This window comes from Canis lupus, chromosome 6 (assembly GCF_048164855.1).
Source record: "Canis lupus baileyi chromosome 6, mCanLup2.hap1, whole genome shotgun sequence".
In the NCBI taxonomy this organism is placed as follows: Eukaryota; Metazoa; Chordata; class Mammalia; order Carnivora; family Canidae; genus Canis; species Canis lupus.
The window spans coordinates 75,525,879-75,548,778 of NC_132843.1; the positions used below are offsets into that span (position 1 = coordinate 75,525,879).

At 49.1% G+C, this 22,900-nt stretch overlaps 1 protein-coding gene and 1 long non-coding RNA gene across 2 annotated transcripts; one reads left to right on the forward strand and one right to left on the reverse strand.

The window, feature by feature from the left end:
• Window positions 1-2,238: 2,238 nt before the first annotated feature.
• On the reverse strand, window positions 2,239-16,667 carry LOC140635940 (uncharacterized). The gene is made up of 4 exons (XR_012033289.1): window positions 15,974-16,667; window positions 15,367-15,791; window positions 7,780-8,063; window positions 2,239-3,732 (listed from the first exon to the last, which is right to left on the reverse strand). It is a non-coding gene; the product is annotated as an uncharacterized lncRNA (long non-coding RNA).
• Window positions 13,073-18,929, forward strand: IL10 (interleukin 10). The gene is made up of 5 exons (XM_072831270.1): window positions 13,073-14,814; window positions 15,645-15,704; window positions 15,968-16,120; window positions 17,050-17,115; window positions 18,124-18,929. Exons 1-5 carry the CDS (start codon window positions 14,647-14,649, stop codon window positions 18,214-18,216), a joined length of 540 nt encoding a protein of 179 aa, XP_072687371.1. The 5' UTR covers window positions 13,073-14,646; the 3' UTR covers window positions 18,217-18,929.
• The last annotated feature ends 3,971 nt before the right edge of the window (window positions 18,930-22,900 follow it).

Genomic DNA, 22,900 nt, shown 5'->3' on the forward strand with positions numbered 1-22,900 from the left:
TTCTCTGTCTCTGTCTCTTGCTCAAATAAAGAAATAAGACCTTAAAAAAGAAATCAAAGAGTGATCGAAGTAAACCACCTAAGCCAACTAGCTGTCTAATGCGGGCATCAGCAAGGGTCTGTGGGCTCTCAGCCTTGGGCCAAGCTGTGTCGAGTCCACGGCACGCAGCAGGCACATGCCACGTGGTAGCAGACAGACAGCCTCAGTGACTCGAAGAAGAGCTTTAGGAGCTGCAGAGTCACATACCGTCGCGCGCACACAAGCACACCCTCACACACCAGAGCTGATTGCTTAAGCTCGCCAGCTCTGGATTGAGGGGATGTGTGTTTCCCCAGACATGTCACAGGAAGGAAGGTCTGCAGGCTCCCTGTGAACCCAGGGCAGAAGGGGATTTTAGAAGGAAGCTTTCTGAAAAGTTCAGATTCCCACGGCCGTAATACGGTTGGCAGGAAGAAAGGTGAGGCCCGCAGACTGGACCCCATGGAGCAGGGGAGGGGGGGAGGATGAGCCTAGGGAACGCTCCCGTGCCTCGGTGGTTCATGGCGTGGCGAGGCACGAGAAATTCCTAGAGCATCCTCCTGTGGTGGTTCTGGGAAAAACCACGAAGGCCTTCCTCCATGAGTCAAGGATAAGACCACAAGCGAGCTCTTTTATGTCCTTAGCGATTCTGGGGCCTCAAAGCGTTTCAACCTATTCGCAAGCCTCTAGGATCCTCTCCAAGGGAGGAAAAGCATTGAGGAGTCTCCCCCATTTCACAGAGACAGAAACCAGGGTTCACCGAAGTCGGCGGGCATCTCCACAGCCACACGGAAGAGAGACAAAACCACCACACGTGTCCTCTTCGGGGGGCATAGGCCTTTGCCATTTAAGGCTCTTGACCCCATCTAGTAGCCAAAATGAGCATGTTCACATTGGGCTACCTTGTGTCTCCTCCATCCCTGGCATACGTGGAGCATGGGCCCAGGTTCTGAAGACAAAATGCACACATGCACACATGGATGACGTGTGCGTGCGCACACATGTGGACAAACACAGAGGATGCCTCACAGCCCTGGGTGGTGTGCACCAAGTACTTAGGGCCATGTAGGGTCACAAGCGCTGGAACGTTTTGGAAAAAGCAAGAAAGCTCTGTGGGATGAGCTTGGTGAAGAAAGGCTCCCGGAGGTGGTGACACTGAAGGACTCTGCTGGATGGAAGGTGGGGGGTACGGCCACTGCGGGTCCCTAAACCATGAGCTACTGAGGCAAAGTTGTTGTGAGAGAACAGGTTGTGTTCTGAGCACAGGGGAGAGCCCTCTTGTTCAGGCCAAGACCCGGGGCCGAAAATCTGGGGGCCAGAAGGCTGCAAAGACATTCGGGAGTGTGCATACTGAGCTCGGATGGCTGGATTCTGCTCTGGACATTCGTACAAGTAGGAGTTGGGTGTTGACATGGCTGCACTAGGAAGATGGGCCTATGGTCTGGAAAAATCCAAAACGAATTAAGGAATGCAGTCTGTTCTCTGGTGGGCGGGGGTCCGAGGGAACAATGCTCATAAAGAGTTAACCTTGTTGTCTTTAGAAAAGTAATGACAGGAACCGGCAGCTCTAGCTGAACCTTCACGTGCCCTTTAGCTTGGCTGGAGGGGAAGTACAGGGGACCAAGGGTGGGGTCGACGCGAAGAACTCAGCCCCCCTCACACCATTTCTGCAACCCCAGATCTCAGCCGCACTGCCCCAGCACCTCAACCTCAACTTCCCCGCCACTGTGGCCAAGATAGGAGCAACCTTTTGGCCTATGTGGCCTCCAAGGTGCAACCCAGGCCCTCCCCCTCTCCTCCAGTTTTCTCAAAAGCCCTCTGATTTTACATGAAATGAAACAGAAGCCCCAGCTGTGGTTAGAGTGACCAGAAGCCCCTGTGCCCTGCTCCCCCCCATCTGCCTCCTCGGGGTCCCTGCCTCTTTCGTACCCTGCAGCCCCCTCCCATCCCCTGCAAGGTGCAGGATGGGCTCAGAGAGGAGACCAACTCTTCCTCCACTCGCACCATCCTTTGGGTGTTCAAAGTCATTGCAGGGGCCCCAGGAGGGAAAAGGAGATTGCAGTGGCATCAACAGTCAGAGCTGTGCTGACAACAGTGGCCCTGGTGGTTGTAGTAACTGTAGCGTAGTGACACAGTAGTTCCACTGGAAGCCACGGATGGCCAGGTAAGAGTCACTGCGTCCTCACGATGTGCCAGGCACTGAGACAAGCATTCAGCCTATTTTCTTTTCATATCCAGGAGGTGGCTATTATTTTTATTTTTATTAATAATAATATTATTATCTATGATAGGGTTCCCTTGGTGGAAGCATAGGTGGGGTCCTGGATGCCAATGACAGAGCTATGTCAAAGCCAGCTGGCCGGTGACATCCCACTAAGGATGTCCTGTTCTCCTCCTTCTTCCCCATCCCCAGGCCCAAGCCCCGTCAGCACCTCTCCCCAACACACAGGAGGACCTTGCAGCTCCCTTGACTGGGTACATGTTTGCTCACCTCAGTGCAGGCAGCTTTCGGCTTATATACAGATGCTTGAGTCATTTTTCGGAACCTGGAACAATGTCTTCCTAGATACTCATTTTATAAATGCGGCTTTGTTGGTAGCCTATGATGCAACTGGGGTATTCTATATAAATAGCACCAACTTCAGTTCAGGTTTTTGGGAGCTGGGGTCTACAAGATGTATCAACGATAGTTTCTTTTTTTCTTTTCTTTTTTTAGTTTCTTCTTTGTTAATCGAAACATAATTACATACAATATTATGTTAATTTCAAGTCTATTAACATGGGGAATCAACATTTGTATATGCTGAGAAATGGTCACCACAATAAACCTAATTACCATCTGTGACCATAAACGTTAATACAATATTAGTCACCATATGCCCCATGCTGTGTATTATGTGTGTGTGTGTGTGATTTATTTATTTTATAACTGGAAGCTTGTACATTTTGACTCCCTTCACCCATTTCACCTGCCTCCCCACCCCCCCATAATTGGCAATCACCAATCTGTTTTCTGTATCTACGAGCTTGGGTTTGGGGGGGCGGGTTGGTTTTGTTTTTATTCCACATATAAGTGAGATTGTAAGGTATTGGCTTTCTTTTCTTTTTCTCTTTCTTTTTCCTTTTTCTTTTTCTTTTTTTTGGTATTGGCTTTCTGTCTGACTTATTGCACTTAGCATAATGTCCCGAGAGTCCACCCATGTCGTCACAAATGGCGAGATTTCATTTTTTTAAGGCCTGAATAATACATATATAGCACCTTTTCTTTATCCGTTCAACGGACACTGGACACTTGGGTAGTTTCTGTATCTTGGCTCTTGCAAATAATGCTGCACTGAACATGGGGTGCACAGATCTTTTCAAGTTAGTTCTGTTTTCTTCAGATAAATACCCAGAAACAGGATCGCTGGATCATATGCTAGTCCTATTTTTAGTTTTTTGAGGAACTTCCACACTGCCTTCTATCGTGGCGGCACCCGTTTTGCATTCCCAGCAGCAGCGCACGGAGGGTCCTTTCTCTCCCCGGCCTCGCCAACCCTGGTTATTTCTTGTCTTTTCAGTACTAGCCGTGCTGACCGGTGTGAGGTGCTAGCTCGGGGTGGGTTTGATTTGCGTTTCCCTGATGATGATGCTCCCCGAATCTTCCTGTGCTTGTTGGCCGTCTAAGGAGGGTTCGGCTCTCTCGCTGCGCAGTTGACCAGCTTTGGGCAACATCTGAAATAGAGAAAGCGATCTCGGGTCACCCTCTATCGCCCGGTACTCCCTCTCCCTGGGATCTCTCTCAGGGAGGTGTCTGTCCACCTTCCCCTGCAAGGGGACCCTCGCCTGACACCCCAAATCGAAGCCCCTCTATTGAAACCTTCTGCCCAGCTTGGCCGAGAGCTCCCGATGACCCATGCACCTTCCTCCCTGCGCCAGGTCACCCCCGGCCCCATGCAGAACTCAGCCTCTGGGGTCAGCACACCTAAGGGATCCCAGCTTTTCTTAGATAGCTTCCTCCCGGCTTCTCTAAATCTGACCCCCCTCCTTGCTTGTCCCCTGTGAGACCCAGCCGAGGGCTGGAGGGCCTCGGCTCTTTGTCTCCAGGCCTGTGGTGGCTGAGCAGCACTGGGCCCACCGGCCCCGCCGGCCCCACTGTGCCTGGCCCGGCCTCAGCCCCAGGGTCACCTCCCCAGGTCCAGGAGCCAAGGTTCCCCCCCACACCCCGGGCAGGGGACAAGGATTGACAAGGATGGAGCATTCCCTCCCTCCTAGCGCCACCTGCCTCACAGCAGGTACCCAAATGGCACAGACATTTTAGTGCCGGGGAACGTGCAGGCCCTTCTGAAAGACCTGTGAAGTGACCTCGAGGGCTTTCCAGTAATATTCTTTCCTCCCAGACACAGTCAATGTGAAAATGCGCTTCCTGAAGGTGATCACCTCCCTCCCACGCCCCCGACGTCCCCCCGCCAACCGCGCTCTTGAGGAAAAGGCAGCATCACGTCCTCCCCGCCAGGCAGAGGCCCCTCGGCTTTCCACTGCTCTCAGCAGCCCTGACTCACAATGAAACTGCAACCTCAAGAAGGCTGGGGCCAGGATTGCGAGAAGGAAATACAGGTGAACACACACAGAGCCGCCCGGGGAAAGGGCTCGGGCTCTCTTACCGAAGGGCGCTCCCAGGCCTGCCTAGAGCTCGGACCCAGAGCCAGGGCCTGGCGCCCGCTGGCTCCCTCCAGGAAGGATGGGGGGGAGCACCACCCAAGTCTCCCACCGCCCAAGTCTCCTAGGAAAGCATCCTAGGAAAAGAACTCTGGGGCCCCTGGTGGGGGGCTCTGTCGGTTAAGTGTCTGCTTTGGGCTCAGGGCATGATCCTGGGGCCCTGGGATCGAGCCCCACGTCGGGTTCCCTGCTCAGCACTCCCTCTCCCTCTGCCCCTCCACCTGCTTGTTCTCTCTCTCTCTCTCATTCTGAAATAAATAAATAAATAAATAACCTTTAAAAGGAAAAATAGTTCTGTCTACCCCCCCCCCCCCACTTATGGATGCAGAAAGCAAGGCCAAAGGATGGAAGGGGACAGGTCCAGGATCTCACAGTGGAGGCCCAGGGCTGGTAGCCTTTCTCCTGGACACCGGAGCCAGAGCTCTTTCTACTTGGATTGACATTTCTGTACCATCCCCGGAATACTGGGACAGAGAACCTAGTCCTGTTCTGAGGCGCCAGGTCCCTGAAGAGATATCCCTGGCCCTAGCAGCTGAGCACGCCCACGGAAGAGCAGCAACAACCGCAACTCAGATGCACTGACTACTCGTTACATGCCAGGCACTCATGATGCCCTTGTGTACATGCACCATTTCATTCAACCCTTATGACAACCCTGCAGTGCCAGTTACCATCTCCAGCTGTGGATGCTGCGGCACGAGAGGTGCCATGGACAGGAAGGGGCAGAGCTGGGTGGCACCTCTAGTCTGACCTGGGACCCACACACTCAACCGATCACACCCCACTGCAAAGACCAGCCCAAAAGGCAGGGTGCATCGTGTCGTTTCCAGGAACCCACCACTTGGACCCACGGGTGTGGGGTGTGGCGAAGTGGGGAAGACGTGTGTTTTGCTGACAAAGACCCAACCTTTGCTGTATGAGGAAGTATGTGACAGCATGTACCGTGTAAGAGAAGCGTGAGTGCACAATCCCTGGCCAATCGGGGAACCCTGAAACCCATCAATCAACCACTTGATCCCGATTTATATCTAATCTCCTGCTTGAGACTCCTGACCTTACTCCCAGGAACAGTCTGAGATCACCCAAAAGCCAAGGCATAAACAGGTTCTCCTTAATTTTTTGAAAGAACAATATATATATATTTTTAAAGTGTTGATAGAATTGCAAAAGCATTGATACATCAAAAGTATCAGAACCTTGTAGGGCTTTCTTAAATACATTTTACAGTTCAGTGATATGTTATTTTAAAACTATTTTTGAAGGTTGAAGCATCTGAGAGGGCCTTGGGAGTTCTTAGTCTAGCTCTGTGAAAAAGAGAAATTCTTCTTCCACTCATTCTATAAAGAGTCTCCCACAGTCAGATGGGCGGCTAGTCATCGCGCTTTGATTTGAACCCACAACGTCTGACCCAGTTCCTAAGAGGGTGCCCACCTTGCTAAAGTGATTTCTAAATTAGCCAGATCAGAGAAAGCCCACTGATCATAGATGCCGCTCAACCCTGCAGGGAGTGAGAAGAGACTGGAAAGTAAAATCTATTGTTTTGATTGGATAAATCCCGACCAGCAGACTGGAAAACATCTGATGTTATTTTCAGTTGGTTCTGAAAACTGAGAAAGCACAAGCTAACCAAAGAGAAAGCAGAGAGAGGCAGAAAGAGAGAGAAGAACTAAAAGTGGAAGTGGAAAGTCGAACCCCAAATAAGCCCACAGTGGAGTCCCTCTACTAGCCCCGTGCCCCCTGACTGCACCCAGCCCCTATGAGCTGGTCCTAGACCTGGGGCCCCTTGGAGAAGGGGATTTACGGTAATCAGTAGGGCACTGCAGATCAGCCCCAAAACTCCCGTGAGTTCTGACTTGAAACCACAAACACTGCGTGTGAGGCACTTCAGCTTCCATGACATACATTGATGTTCACAGGAGCTGCTGCACTGGAGGACCACACTGGCTATTCGGAAACTCTGAATAAGAAAGACAACTATGAAGCAGTGGGCTTCTCCTTTCTCCGACCAGGGCAGGTGACCTGTTGGTATCCCCCACATCTTCCTCTGAGGCCAAACTTTGATCACCCTCCTCCCACTCATCCTCACCCAGAGATTTTAGTTAAAACACTTAAGCCAGTGATTCTCAAAAGGTGGTCCAAGGACCCCCTCAAGTACAAGGTACAAGAGGCTGGATTTTCTTCATACACTTCCAACTAAACAGCAGATTGCCACGGATTGAGTGTAGAAACAGTTGTAAGAAGACAAACTCTTCTTTTAAACCAGATATTTGAAAATATTTGGAACAAATGTCAAACGATGTCGCTCTTCTCACCAAATGCGTTCTGATTTGGAAAACATAGCTTTTTCTCACAGAATATGTTATTTATGTTAACATGTAGTCTTTATTATTACTTTAAAAGTCATAAATAGATATTTTTAATTTCTCCTTTGTCGTTACTAATACAAGAAATATCGATAGACGGAATCCACATAAGTAAAAGCTCTTTGGGATCTTCAACAATTTTGAAGAATGTTAAGGGGTCTTGAATCCAAACAGCTTGAGAACAGGGGACTTAGTGAAACTAGACCACACTGGACACGGTGGCACCCTCCTGCTCCCTTCCCCAAAGAGTTTATTACCTAAGGATTCATGTAAATGGCATAGTCACCGCAGAAGTGGCATGGAACCAGGATGGAGAAAGCATCTGGCTCTTCACACATGTGATACAGATGTGCATCTAAAGCACACATCAAAAATATGTGGAATGGGGCTGAGGCTTTAGAGTCAGGGACTTGTTTTGGAGATAAAAAAAAATCAGAGCCAGCAAGATGAAGGGAAATACTCAATTCTCTGCTCTCTTGAATCAGGTTTCTGGAGAGAGATGGTATTTGAGGGGTTCCTTGGTGGGAAGGAATGCCAAACTATGCCTTTGAACACTACTGCAGTCCCGTCTCAGAGGTAAAATACCATAGAAACCCTTTTCTGTCTGCAAATATTCTAAAGCTTCCAGTATTTCCCTGGGACAAAAGTACCTAAGCAACCCTTCTCCCCATCGCCACTTCGCCAGTGCAGGGCTACATACCTCACAGGCACGTAATAGATTCACGATAGCTTTGTAAATGGAAACTCATTTCCATGACTTTTGACTTCTCACCATTGCAACTCCACACAGGGCTCACGTCTTAGCGCCCTCTAGTCGTTGGTGCTGGCCCTGAGAGTTGAGAGTTATTAATGCTCATCTGAGTCAAGGAATTAGGTGCTGATTGGAGAAGAACAACCAGAAGAGAATTGACATCAGATTCCACCTTTGCCATTACTATTTCTTGTCCCTAGGAAAGTCTCTTCTTTGGTCCTCGGTTTGTGCATCTGTAAAATGAGAGAGACGGATTACGTGCTGGTTAAGGTTCTTCTTCTGACACCCTATGACAGAGGATATTTTAAACACTCCGGAACCGCGAGGGATTTGGTTAACACTTGCCTGGAAGAGTGTTGATTAGTGGCGAGATTGATTTTTCAAAACTGTAACAGCCAAATGGGAACAGGCATAATAGTTTGTGAGGGTAGTTGCTTCCCCAAGTGAATTCATCCTCTACTTCTATGAGATGGAAGACAAATGCAGCCAGTTATAGCTACCAAAAGTTTAGGAAGCACATACTCAGTCACTCAGTCCACAGATGTTTAGCATGGACCTTGGATGTGCCCAGAATTGTGCCAAGCACTAGGCAAATAATGATAACCAAAAACAGAGAGGGCCCTGCCCTGGGGAGGACAGTGTGATGGCAAGGATGGAGCTCAGTCAAATGGTCACAAAGCCACGTATAACTATAAACTGGTGTGAGTACTGTAAAGGAAAGGAGCAAGGTGTTATGAGAAGATATACCCAGAAAATCCAACTGGAAATAAAGAAGAACTCATTTGAGGAAGTAACATCTGAGCTGAGAACTGAAGGATAAAGAAAAGGGGAAGAACAATCCAGAAAGGGGGAACTATATGTGCAAAGGCTCTGTAGTAAGAGAGAAAGCATGGATTATTTGAAAATAAAAAAAAAAAAAGAGGAAAGCCAATGAGGCTAGAGGGCAGAGGGAAGTGAGGAGCGCTGAAATTTGAGGCAGAAGAAGGGTCAGATGATAAAGGAGTCGTAGACAGTGTGAATAATGTGAGTATTTTACCAAGAAAGAAAATGGGAAGCCAAAGAAGGGTTTAAATAGGAGAGTCATGATCAGATTGTTGCTTGCAAATAATCACTCTACCTACCAAGTAGAGAGCAATTTGGAAAATGGATATTAGAATATCAATTAGGCCTTTATTTTAAAGCCCAGGAGAGATTAGATTAGATTTGAATCAGACAGTTGTTGCTGCTGCTGATGGAATTGGAAAAAAGTCAGCAGATTAGGAAGATGTTTGTGAAGAAAAATCCGGAGCACCCAGGGGTGCCTGGGAGCTCAGATGGTTAAGCATTTGCCTTCGGCTCAGGTTGTGATCCCAGAGTCCCAGGATTGAACCCCATGTCGGGCTCCCTGCTCATCAGGGAGTCTGCTTCTTCCTCTCCCTCTGCTCCTCACCACCCACTTCACTGTCTCAAATAAATAAATAAAATCTGAGAAGAAGGAAGGAAGGGAGGAAGGAAGGAAGGAAGGAAGGAAGGAAGGAAGGAAGGAAGGAGAAGAAGAAGAAGAAGAAGAAGAAGAAGAAGAAGAAGAAGAAGAAGAAGAAGAAGAAGAAGAAGAAGAAAGAAAGAAAGAAAGAAAGAAAGAAAGAAAGAAAGAAGAAAGAAAGAAAGAAAGAAAGAAAGAAAGAAAGAAAGAAAGAAAGAAAGAAAGAAAGAAAGAAAGAAAGTCAGGAGCGCCTTCTAATACATTGGTCATGATTGGCAAGGGAGAGGAGGGAACCAGCAAGTTATTTCTAGGTTTCTAGCTTGTACGTTGGGTTAGATGGTGATGTCATCTACTACATTAGGGAACACAAGGTGAAGGTGAGACCAGGGAATGGACATGATTTCAGCCTCCTCTACAGAACCAGCTATATAAATTGGGGGCCACTCGTTCAACAATTACTAAGAATCTCAAGGCAGGAACAGCTGAGTAAGAGCCCTTCTAAGAATGGGACCCTGTGCGCCTGCACAGCTCTTCCACACTAGTAGTGATAATAACTACACTAGGACTCTAGTACCTACACTAGTTATCCCCGGTAGTCATGCAGACAGAGCAAAAACAGCTGTGTCCTCCGGGTGGCAAAGGCTCCAACACCTGGTGTCCTGGCCCCCGTACGCCAAATTTCTCATATGAGAAGTCACAGATCACAGTGTCTGTCCCCTAAGGAAAATCCGAATTGCTTGATTTGGTGCCCCAGTTGCACAAAGGGGAATTCCACGTTGGCTGTCCAAAGATCAGCCCTTCCGCTGTGGTTTGCAGTGTCTGCCGGCCACGATCCTAGGACAGGCGCCCAATCCAGTTTGCATAACCCTTGCTTGATTTGCCCTAGGGGTGGCCCCTACTTGGGCTCTTTGAAACTTCTAATCCACCTGGCTCATATTCTGAAGCACTCCAGCCACAAGGCCAAAGTCAGAGAAGCCCAGAGGAGGACAGTGCCACAGAGCCCTGTCACCCAAGACCCCTTGCCCAGCCACACTTGGGGTTTTGCTGTCAGCCTCTGTGCTGTTGAACAGGCCTATTGCGGCATAGTGGCTGAGGAAGTTTCTGTCCAGGATGCTAAGGAAGGTTATTCAAGGGAATACTAGAAATTTCGAGCTGAGAAAACCATTGTACATACTAGATGTCCCAAATGGGAAGAAAAGAAACTCCCATTATCAGCCCTAACCTAAGAACTATGAATGAGTGAGTAGAAGCCAAGTCCCAAGAAGACTCTTCATCAGGACCATTTGCCTATCCTGGGTGGGGGCCATCCCATCTTCTCTGCCTGTATCACCAACCCGTTGCTCCCTCCCGAGTGGCCCTGTTGCCAGGCAAGCTAGTTGAACCCTGGGTCTGGCAAGCCCCCATTCCTTAGCCTTCCATTTGTGGCTCCAGTGGACCCCCAGAGAGCAGCTCCTTCCTCATGGGTCTGAGCTGTAGAAGTTCAGCAACGTGCAGAGCAATGATGCCAGGAAGCCTGCCATTTTGCTGAGCACAGGGGTAGCTGGGAGAAGATTCCTTATGAGTTCTTGTGCCCTTAGATAGGACTCTCACAATGTATTTACACAGTGCACACACACACACACACACACACACACACACACATGCTTATAGTGCTCATCTGCCTGGACCCCTCTGCAGCTAAACTAGTGAAACTCACTGAGGAGAGTCTATTCTGGAAAGACTGTTAGGATCTCCTGGGTTGACATGCCTTAAGACTTTACCTACGTCCCTTCTCCCTGACATCTTGCAACAACAGAGAGGAGAGCAGGAAGACAAGAAAAAGCAGGTTCTAGATGACGAGTGCTCTACCGGCCTCAGACTGCCTGCCTCTGACTTCATGTTAAGTGAGGCCAAAAAATAATACCCTTTTCTTTTTTAAGCCACGATTAATCAGATTTTCTTTCATTTGCAGTTGAATGCAGAAATTCGGGAATATTCTGGAGCAGGGGTGGAAAGGCAAATTGATTTCCTATCCCACAACCTTCCTCTGATTCCCCAGAGATTCCTCACTGGAGAAAGTCATTTAAATTCAATTTCGTGATCATCTCATAGATCCCTGCTAAGCATCTGGACTTGAGGGAAGACTAGACTCAGGCCATTTACCCCCATGGAGCTCACAGTGATCAGCGGCAGTCGAGTCCTCTGGAAATCCACAGAACAAAATGGTGCCCAGACCGACACTCTACCATCCGTAGGTGCCCGGTCTCTCACTTCCTCCCCTACAAGGGCTCTTCCCTTGTACTAAAACCCAAACTCAAACTTCCTATGCCGGGCAGACTGCTGACATTTACGTCTCAGATGTGACTATGAGTTTGAGACTTTTCCTGATGGATCCTATGACCAGACTTTTCAAATGAATGAATATCGTCACAGCCTTGAGATATAGAATGATGCCCACGTTTACTATTCTCATGGTTTTGTCAATATAAAAGCAGAGGCTCTTAACTTTCCTCAAAATGTTCATCCCTGTTTTCTTCTATCAGCCTGATGTCAACCCTCTGTGCTGGTAGGAAAGATATTGGTATCTCCATTTGTTATGTAAGGAATTGCGTCAAAAAATTTGCCGTGGTTACCTTTGATCATTTAGATTCTGAAATTTTGAGATGGGAGAGGACCATGACTTCAAATCAGCGGGGGAAAGATCAACTATTCAACAAATGGTTTGAAGTAATTGGCTACATGCTCCTGTACCTCACCCTACCTAATGGCTTATGCATTAAAGAAAGGCAGAAATGGTTTTGGCCCGCCTCCCTTCCTCCTGCCATCTTGCACATGTGCATATTTGTGTGTGTGCATTTACACACTTATCTCAAGTTATAAGAAGACAGTGGAAAAGATGCTGGCCTGGCTCCCTGAGCTGCTTCCCTATCTATCCGAGTGCCTGCCTGTGCCCAGACCAGCCTCCTTCATGTTACTTCCTCCAGCCTGTACAGGCTCATCATGTACTCTGCTATGCTGTAGAGCAAAAAGAAAAGAGAAAGCTGTAGAGCTAGCACCTTCCTCCATCGACCAGACCCTATGCTTGGTATCAGGTACACAGAATAATAAAACAACATCCTACTTCAGGGAGCTCACAGCTGACTGGGGGGAGGCAAGGTGGGCACATAAGGTGACAGCAATGTCAGATGGTAGGTTTAGCAGTGGAGGCAAGAACAGGGCGTGGTGGCAGAGAAAGATAGGAGGGGTCTGTGCTGCATGGGTCAGGGAGAAGGGCCTCAGATCCTTGCCTGGGGTTTGATGCCTCTGGCCTGACTCCCTCCGTGCTAAGTCTGCACCCAGAACACCCAACTCAGAAAGGCAGTCAGCCCGATGGGCGAAAGCAGGCACAGCCCAGGAAACCCAGAAGACAAGAGGGAAGTACAAGGGTAGAGGGGTGAAAACTCAGCTCCTCACCTCTTTTCTCTGCATCCTGGCAGTAATATTCAATAAGCCCAGGGTAAATCAGCAAGAGCAAAAATTCCTGTGTTAGCTTCACTCTTGTTTCTAAAAGGTTCTTTTCTCCCTTCACAATTCTTAGGTTTTTGCACTGACATTCCCCAAAGTATTGGAAGGGGAGGCCATGGCCCCCCTGATCCTGACCCACAAGGTGTACCCACAGGTTGGAGCTGGACCCTGTCATTTCTTCCCCCAGGCCCATTCCAGGTTGGCCTGGCCCCAGTACGTCTGCCCCATTTGCTCTGGCACAGTGAGAGCAATGGGGCAGGCTCAGGATGCAGTACCATCTGAGGTGTCCTAGGGCTGACACAGGAGGGCAACGAAATAACAGAAACACTGGTGACAACCCTGTATCTGAGTCCACTTGTCACTTTCCCGAGCCCCTCCCCTGTGAAGCCCAAAGGACCCTGGCAGGCAGGAGGGCAGGTACTCTGTTGCCCTCTTGGGACAGATGGAAAGTCAAGCGACTTTCCCTGAGGTTTAAAGACTGACAGAGTCAGGACAGAGACCAGGTCAGTGCTCTTCCTAGTTACTGTCTTCACTGGGGAGGTAGGAAAAGCTCCTGTAGAAGGAGAAGGTCAAGGTACATCAAGGGACCCCCAGAGACTTTCCAGATATCTGAAGAGGGGGTGTCACTCCCCCTCTCCTTTCCTTATTAGAGGTAAAGCAACTTTCCTCACTGCACCTGCCTACCGTACCTGCCCACCCTCAAACACACACACATCACATGTGCAAATCCAAGACCAGATGGCTAAGACTTCTTCAGAAGGAGGGAAGGGACAGGTAAGAGAAAAAAAAAGCGGGGGGGTGGGGGGCCTGCAGTCCAGTCTTCATGGAATCCTGACTTAACTTCCTTATTATTCCTGTTTCCCTCACCCCCCATCTTTCAAGCTTAAGTGTCCAACCACAGAAGCTCACAACTAAAAGAAACCATGAGGACTCTTCAATCTAAACCTTATCATTCTACACCCTGGGGACCGTGTAGACAGAGTAAGGAGCATGGCCCTACTGTCAGGCAGGCCTGGGTGCAAAGTCTGACCCTCTCACTCAGCACCCATGTAACCTTGTGCAGGTTACTTAGCATCTCTGTACCTCAGTTTGCTCACTGTAAAATGGAGATGATAAGGGTCACAGTGACCGGCAGGTGCCAAGCTATCAAGAAGTATGGACCACTCTCACGAACTTTCCCAAAGTACTGGGACAGCCAGTGGGAAGCTGGCCTCTGCAAGGGACCACCTTGGAACATAAAATGCAAGAACCAGAGGGATCTATGAGGATATTTAACTCACCCCGGTTCTCACTTGGGGAAACTGAGGCTCTTCCCAGTTCAGCAAGGAAAAGCCTTGGGTATTCAATCCAGGTTGGGGAGGGGATCCAATTATTTCTCAATCTCAGTGCATTCTGGAACGGCCAATTTGTCCACGTCACTGTGACCTAGGAACACGCGCATAGAACCCACAACTGCTGGCCTCTATGCACAGAACAGCTGTTCACCCCAGGAAATCAACTTTTTTTTTTTTTTTTTTTTTGTTAAGAAAAGCTGGAAAGTTATTTTAAAACAGAGAGAGAGGTAGCTCATCCTAAAATAGCTGTAATGCAAAAGTTCATTGTTCAACAATCCCTTTTGCTTACAGTGCAAAAAAGCGAAGAACCTTAAAAAGTTAAATAATGCAAAGTTTGAGAAGGGAGGGGTTTAATGAGAAGAAAACAAGAAAACGTTTGCCAGGAAATTTGTGACTCTGTGGCTTTTTATGAATGGGGAGGCCTCACCGCACCCACACTATAAAAGGGGGACACAGTAGGTGAAGGTCTACACATCAGGGGCTTGCTCTTGCAAAACCAAACCACAAGGCCGACTCTTCAGAAGGCAGAGCTTCGCCATGCCCAGCCCAGCACTGCTCTGTTGCTGCCTGGTCCTCCTGGCCGGGGTGGGAGCCAGCCGACACCAGAGCACCCTACCTGAGGACGACTGCACCCACTTCCCAGCCAGCCTGCCCCACATGCTCCGAGAGCTCCGAGCTGCCTTCGGGAGGGTGAAGACTTTCTTTGTGAGTATGATGCCTTCCTGTCCTTCCTTCCTTGCTGGCACTGCCTCCACCAGGCATCCTGCTAGAGCTCTAAGAATCTTCCTTCTTGTCCACCTCCCTCTCCAGCATTCACTTCCTTCAAACTTAAATTCTTAAAAGAGTCCCAGGTCAAGCCATAGGTTCAGTGAGTTAAGCTAAGCCCGGGTGATGCAGCAAATGTGCAGAAAATGCCACCTCCCGGGGAGATGCACTAGGACTCCTATGCTTAGCAACTTTTTTTAAGATTTCTCTGGAGCTCAGTTGGCTGGGAGAAGTCATGAAGGGTCTGCCTGAAGGTGACAATGCACTCCCCATCCCTTGTGGCGGGGAAAACATATAGGGTCTCCAGGGAGTGCATTTCCAGAACCTGGAAGCCTGCTGGTTTGGGAAAGCGCCTTGCAGGGGGGAAGCCTGCATTAGGAGATGCTTCCCACCTCCAGACAGCTTTCAAAGCTGCAGCTGGGGGTCTGCAGCAGGGAGAAAGAAAAGCCAGGACCACTGAGGGGTGGGTGGGCCCGGGTGGACCCTTCCAACCTGATCGGGCTCTGCAGAGAGGACACCGGCACCCAGGCAAGCTTCTCGTGGTTCCAACGCCCGGCAGCCTTTTTTAAAAAAACAACTGGATCCTCGGGGAAATGACCCGATTGAACTAAGGGTTCCAGCGCTATTGAATGTCCTGTGTTGAAAATCTCCTTTCCATTTTTTGGGGCCAGGCTGCGCTGATGAAACATCAGAAGCTCTATAAATAAGAGGGCATCGGAAAAGACATTTCCTCCGTCCTCCGGCTCATTCTCCTTTTGTTCTTCTTGCAGCAAATGAAGGACAAGCTGGACAACATACTGCTGACTGGGTCCCTGCTGGAGGACTTTAAGGTGAGAGCCCGGCTGGGTGTGCGGGAGGGGAGGCAGCAGCGTGACTCAGAGCAGGGAGGCCGCTGGGAGCTGGGTCCGCTTCCTTTGCTTTGAAAAGGAGAAGTGGAAAGATCTTAACTCAGCACACAGCCAAAGGGCTGTCCTGGGGGGAGGTGGCTGGTTAAGAAAGGTCCCTGGGGACAAAGCTGTCCTCTCAAGCTAGGGCAGCAGCTCTTCCGCCCAGTCACCCCCCCTTCCCCCCCCCCCAACGCTCTTGCCTTTAGAGTTACCTGGGTTGCCAAGCCCTGTCGGAGATGATCCAGTTTTACTTGGAGGAGGTGATGCCCCGGGCTGAGAACCACGACCCAGACATCAAGAACCACGTGAACTCCCTGGGAGAGAAGCTCAAGACCCTCAGGCTGAGGCTGCGACGCTGTGTGAGTGCAGAGTTCTTCCCCTGCGGCTGGTGGCTCCCGGGCCTTCCAGAACCTCCGCTCAGGGCCAGGGCAGGCCGGCAGCGGCTGCAGCTCCATCGCTTGCTCATCGCTCTCTCTAAGCGAGGAGTGGGGGAGGCGGCGAGGCATTTACATGTTTGCAAACAGCTTTCCTGTTATTTGTGAGTCATTTGTGGGTTATTAGCTACTCCCCTCTCCCTCGGTGAAAGGGGCCCCACTCTTCATTCCCGGGGTTCCTCTGTCCCCTGTGGACCCTGCAAAAGGGGCCGCTGGCAGGCAGGGTCCCGTGGAGAAGAAACCCCACTTCCCCCTCGGCCTCCACCTTTTGAAGGCAGAGCTCTGGAGCGGGGCATTGTAGGGCCAGGGGGCCCCTCGCCCCCGGACTGCAGTGGGGTCTGCAAAGGATTCCCCACTGGACGAACCCCGGCCGCTCCCCCGCCTTCTCCAAGGGGGGAAGGAGCTGGTCTGGTTTTAGGACGGGCCCACCAAAGGCCTTGGTCTGCATGCCCACGCTGCACCTCTAGCGCTCAGGGACCCACAAAGGGTGCTGGTGGCTGGAGCCCACGAGGAGGAGGGACTGGAAAGCGGGAGGGGACAGCGCGCTGGCTCAGCACTTGTCACTGGGGAGGAGGCTCCAAGCTCCAGCTCCTGGGCTTTCATGCAAGCTTTGCAGAGCTCGCAGAGTGGCTTCTGGAGAAGCACTTGTCACCTCCCTGGGCTATTTCTTCTCTGTCTAGTGGGCAAGGGTGACACAGGGCTCAGGGCTCCCGAAGTTGCTGCCGGGGGGCCTGGGGAGGGTTAGGTATCCAAGATGAGTCTGGGCCCTTTTTCAGGTCCCCAGCTGTCCCCCAAGTGCCAGGGACACGGGAGCTGGGAGCCGTGGCATTAACACTTTCCCTTTCTCCCCACAGCACCGATTTCTGCCCTGTGAGAATAAGAGCAAGGCGGTGGAGCAGGTGAAGAGCGCATTTAGTAAGGTGAGTGGCCGCCCCAGGGACTGGCGCCGCCTTGTCCCGGCCCGGGCGCAGGTGCCCAGGGACGCTGTCCTCCCCCCAGGGGCTGTGGGAACCGGCGGCCGGTGTGAGCGAGGAGCTGCTGCCTCGCTTCTATTTGTTTTCTGTGAAGTGTCTTTGGGGCTTTCGAAATGACTGTTCCCCGCTTTGCAGGCCTGTGGGCTGAGCCAGATGCTGGCGAGAGTGACAAAGGAAACAGAAAGGAGCCTGTTGGGAATCTAGGCTAGAGCCACACGTGCCGGAAGGCAGCACGCAAGCGTGCACACACACCCAGGGCTTCGGCCTGGGCACCCCAAAACTCTGAGCAGGAGGCAGCCCCCCCGGCGATCGGGCTCGGGCCCTACTCCCTTTCCAGCTGCCGTTCACACCTGCCGGGCTGCCTCCGAACGTGGGCTCTCAGATCAAGTGGGGTTTCACGCGTCCCACTGTCCGCAACCCCCCGCACCCTCTTCCCAGAACAGGCGGCCTCCGCCCTCTGCGGGGCTGAGCCCCGGCTGCAGGCCTGGGCCCCGGGCAGGGCCTGCTCCCCCCGCCGATGGATGAGCATAACCATCAAAGGGTCCTTTCCTCCCCTCACTGTCCCACTTTCAACGTGGTTCCTCTACTGTCTTTTCTCCAAATTCTGAATAAGCGTCATGTGAGCACACGACCTTTAAAACTGTTAAGGCATCAATTTTAAATTGCTAAGGACTGCGCTCTACAAAGTGACGGTTCCTCTTGCCACTCGCTAGCCACGCTTTTTAGGCCAACCCCGCGTCGCCTCTCCCAAGGCGCTGGGTGCACCCTCGGGTTGCCTGGGTCCATCCTTCACCTCCCCATACACGAGAGCCAGTGTGGCGCCCGGGGCGCCGGGATCACACCCACCCAAGTCAGGGACCCATCTGGGCCCCAGGGTCACACCCACCCAAGCCAGGGACCCGTCTACTCACTCAGATGGGGCTTTCACGTCACGTTTCCTATCTCCCTACACAGCTCCAGGAGAAAGGTGTCTACAAAGCCATGAGTGAGTTTGACATCTTCATCAACTACATAGAAACCTACATGACAATGAGGATGAAAATCTGAAACGTGCTGGAGAACAAAACACCCAGGATGGCAACTCTTCTCGACTCTAGGACATGAATTGGAGATCTGCAAAATACCATCCCGGGATGTAGGAGAGCCGACCAACTGCTTGGAGAACCCCGTCATACCTCTCTCTTAGAATATTTATTACTCTGATACCTCAACTCCCATTTGTATTTATTTACTGAGCTTCTCTGTGAACTACTTAGAAAGAAGCCCAATATTATAATTTTTTTTTCAGTATTTATTTTTTTCACCTGAGTGTAAGCTGTTCTCATAGGGTGATACCCTATGGTATTTGAGTATTTTAAGAGAAATTATAAGAAAAAAAAGTGTTTCTTGGGGAGCCTACCGAAGCTTCCATTCCAAGCCTGACCATACTGTATAGCTGTGGAGCTATTTTCCCTGACCTCCCTATAATTTCTCTTGTCCCAGGGTCTGGGGCTCCTAGATTGTTATAAAGACTCTTATCCTCTCAGGAAGGGTAAGATAATTAATATTCCAGTGGCTCAGAGGGATTCCCTTGACCTCATTCCCCAACCACTTCATTCTTGAAAGCTGTGGCCTGCTTGTTATTTATAACAACTTAAAGTTGGTTCTAATAGAACTCAGTTTTAACTAGAAGCAATTTAATTCCTCTGGGAATGTTACATTGTTTGTCTGTTTTCATAGCAGATTTTAATTTTTAATAAATAAGTGAATCATTAAAATCATGTTATGGTGTCAGTTGACTTCTGTGTGACTAAAATTGCTCCATCAACATTTCCAAGATAGAAGAAAGCAGATAAATGAATTCTGCATTCCAGAGAAAGAAAGCCAGCTACCCTCTCCCCAAGAAGAGGTAAGCTCCAAATCTGATCAGAGGCAAAAACTGTATTTTCACTTCAAAAGCCTATAGTACAGACGCCATAGTCTTCCTATAAACTCAGTCCTTTAAGACATTATCCTTAAACTCTAAAAGATCATGCTGGTTTTCAAGACTAAGGTTGAGTTTCTTCGGATACCAGCATTAGAAAGACCGGGAGACGACTTTTCTAGTGTTTCTTGGTCTTTGTTTCTTTGAGGGTATGGCCTGGGTTTTAGGTGAATACTAATTTACCTGGGTTGTTGTGAAAATTCAGATGAGGAGCTAACATGGAGATGGTCCCTAGAAGTGTTTGGTGGTTATTGATACGCACACCCCAAAACTCCTACCAAATTCTCCTGGAGCTGAGATCAGAGGCCCACTCAATAGAGTAGAACACAAACAGATGAGCCCACTTGATAGAACACCCAAGGATCCAAGTGCTGTCATGCCCTCTGCTCCCTCCTTCAGCCACCAGACCAATACGAGATTGGCTTCTGACTGCGGTCTGTTGGGAGGGGCATAGTGGCTGGGGAAGCCCTACTCAGGGCCCCGTGACTTGGAGGAGAGAGAGGGAAACTGGTCTGAGTAAACACAGATCACCCTCACACTCTGCTCAGGCAGCCCTGGTCTGGGGGAGGCTGGGGGCTAACAGGCTGTGGTCAGTTTTTCAGTAAAACCTGACTCACTTCAGTTAAAGTAACCCTAGGAAGGAAGTGGGAAGCATCAAAGCTGAAATTCTGAGATGAAAGGTTAAGGTTAAGAAAGGAGGCAAGCAGAAGATCTGAGGCTCTCTACGCCAAGGCTGTCTATACTGGAGAAGCTGTGAGGTTTGAGGCCGTTAGGGTTCTCTGTTGGGCAATGCGTACTAACCTAAGGTTGAGGTTGGCACCTCAGGTAAAGGAAGTGGGCATCTGAAACCAAGACACAGAAGCTCACCTAGAGAAGCCACACAGCCGATGAGATGTTGACAACAGTCACAGTTTACTGAGCACTTATTTTGAGCCAGCCAGTGCTAGTTCTGTACATGTCAGCCATAGGGTATGGGATTATTATTGTGGTCTCCCGTAAGAGGCAGCAGATGCTCAGACATGAGGGTATGGCCTGGCCCCGTGGGTGGTAGGGAGAATGGAGAACTGAGAAAACTATAAAATGCCTCTCCTTTTTCCCCTCGGTATTAATTATCTGGTGATGTCCCCCAAGTTTAGCAGCTTAAAGCAACACACGTTCTTGTCTTCTTCTGTGGGTCAGGAATCAGAGTGACAACTGTGGGTTCTGGTTCAGGGTCTCTAATGAGGTTGCAGGCAAAATGACAGCCAGGGCTGCAGTCATCCGAAGCTTGGCTGGGGCTGGACAAGTCTCATCCAATATGGCACACCTACGTGGCTGTTGGCAAGATGCCTTGGCTTCTTGCTGCATGGGCCTTTCTGTAGGGCTTCTTGAATGTCTTCGCCACACAGCAGCTGTCTTCCCCAGGGCCAATGATCTGAGAGAGAGCAAGGAGGAAGTCACGGTATCTTTTTGACTTAATCTCAGAAATCTCACACTTCTGGCACATTCTGTTTGTTAGAAGAGAGTTGGCAAGTATAGCCCATATTGAAGGGGAGATAAAGTAGAATCCACCTTTTGAAGGGAGGAGTCTCAAAGAGTCGGTGGACATATTTTTTCAACTACTACACCCTTCTAAGAACTTAGAATAAAGAGCTCTGTGCTCAAATGGCACATGAGGCTCTTGGGCTGGTGGGGGTAAGGAAGAGTCAGGTAAGCATCAGGATGCATGGAGAAGCCATCATCGTGGACACTACCCTCCTCCAGTCCTCTCTCCTGTGGACTCAGACTAATATATGTACCTCTCTGAGCTTCAGTTTCTCATCTGGAAAATTATCAAAACATTTTTACCCAGGTGTTATCTACTAAATGCTTGTGTTCCCTCAAAATTCATATGTTGAGGCCCTAACCCTCACTCTGATGATATTTGGAGATGGGGCCTTTGGGAGATAATTTGGGTTGGATGAAGCCATGAGAGTGGGGCCATCATGATGGGATTAGTGCCTTTAGATGAAGAGACACCAAAGAGCTCTCTCTCTCTCTTTTTCCACATGTGCACAATAAAAAGATCCTTGTGATGCCTAGGTTGCTCAGTGATGGAGCATCTGCCTTCAACTCAGGGCGTGATCGTGGGGTCCTGAGATCGAGTCCTGCATCAGGCTCTGCAGAGGGAGCCTGCTTCTGCCTGTGTCTCTGCCTCTCTGTCTGTGTCTCTCATGAATAGATTAATAAAATCTATCAATAAATAAATAAATAAATAAATAAAATCCTTACTGAGCATGCATAGAAAGATGGCAGTCACTACAAGCCAAGAAAAGAGGCCTCAGAATGGCCTGTTGGCCATTGGCACCTTGATCTTGGACTTCTAGCTTCTAAACTAAGAAATAAATTTCTTTTGTTCAAGCCATGCAATTTACATATTTTATTATAGCAGCCTGAGCTGACTAATAGATCACACTTGATATAAAGGTCAAATAGAATGTCAGGTATGAAGATATATATGTGTTTTGGATTGGAAATATAGAGATAAGGTTTAGATGGGGATTTTTTTCTTTTCTTTTTTTTTTTTTTTTTTGGCAACAAGCCTTTATTCTCTAAGTAGAACAACCACCTTATCTCCTATGTCCCTCTTCTCCTCACACCAGAATTTGGATAGCAGTGGAGAATGAGAATCTCTGCTTGTGGTCCCAGCTGCTGAGGTGAGGAGGGTGGGACCAGTGAAAGAAGCTCCCAAAATCTGTGATGACAGTGTGGTTACCCTACCTAGCCACTGACGGAAATCAGACAGATCAAAAGGTTCTGGAAGGCACAATCTGGAAGGAAGGGGATGATATCAGAGGTATAAAGAAAGAGGAAAGAGAATTGCTTGATGCCAGAAGCTACCCTCTCTATGGCATCTTGACCCCTCCAAGCACTTGTAGGAATGGATTTAATTGTGAAACATAAGGACCAGCTTTAGGCCTCGAGTGATTTAGGGAGAAGCAGGAATAACACTCTAAGGAAATAGGAGCTGGATCATAAGAACAAACATGCGGAATTTAAAATGGCAGGAAGATCTTTGAACTTTCAGAAGTTACAGAACTGGCTACAGAATGAACCAGTCAACTCCACCTTTGATTGGTTAGTGGGTCCCAGGTGACATACGTGTTCCATTATTTAATTCTTCTTCTACACACTGACTCACTTGGTGACTTTGGAAATTTTGCTTTCCCTGTCTGGGGCTCAGTTTCCTCAATGATAAAACAAAGAAATAAGTCTGGACCAATGATTTCCAACTGGGACCACTAGACACAGGTACATTCCTGAAAGTACTCATGGTGGAGAGACTGTCTTTGAACAATTTCCAAAACTTGAAAAAGTCTAATGAAATTGTACGTTTGCCATTTCCACCTCCCCTAAGTCTGCACAGGCTCATTAAAAAGCACTTCTATGTGGTTGGCTAGAGTAATAGCCACTTTGTATGGAAAGATAAGTCACCTTATGCTGGCCAGAAGCTCTGTTTGCTAGTCACCTATTATATCTTTGATTAATAAAAACAGAGAATTGAATTATTTCTTTGAATTTTTTTAACCAGCCAAAATATTTTATTTATTTTTATTTTTTTTTGTAAATTTATTTTTTATTGGTGTTCAATTTGCCAACATATAGAATAACACCCAGTGCTCATCCCATCAAGTGCCCCCCTCAGTGCCCGTCACCCAGTCACACCCCCCCCCACTTCCCCTTCCCCCACCCCTAGTTTGTTTCCCAGAGTTAGGAGTCTCTCATGTTTTGTCTCCCTTTCTGATATTT

What these genes read in the sequence shown, in the direction of transcription:
- IL10 (XM_072831270.1), top strand. Translation starts at nt 14,647, where the DNA reads ATGCCCAGCCCAGCACTGCTCTGTTGCTGCCTGGTCCTCCTGGCCGGG. An exon ending in GGAGGGTGAAGACTTTCTTT is followed by an intron (nt 14,815 to 15,644) that starts GTGAGTATGATG and finishes TTCTTCTTGCAG; the next exon opens with CAAATGAAGGACAAGCTGGA. An exon ending in TGAAGAGCGCATTTAGTAAG is followed by an intron (nt 17,116 to 18,123) that starts GTGAGTGGCCGC and finishes CTCCCTACACAG; the next exon opens with CTCCAGGAGAAAGGTGTCTA.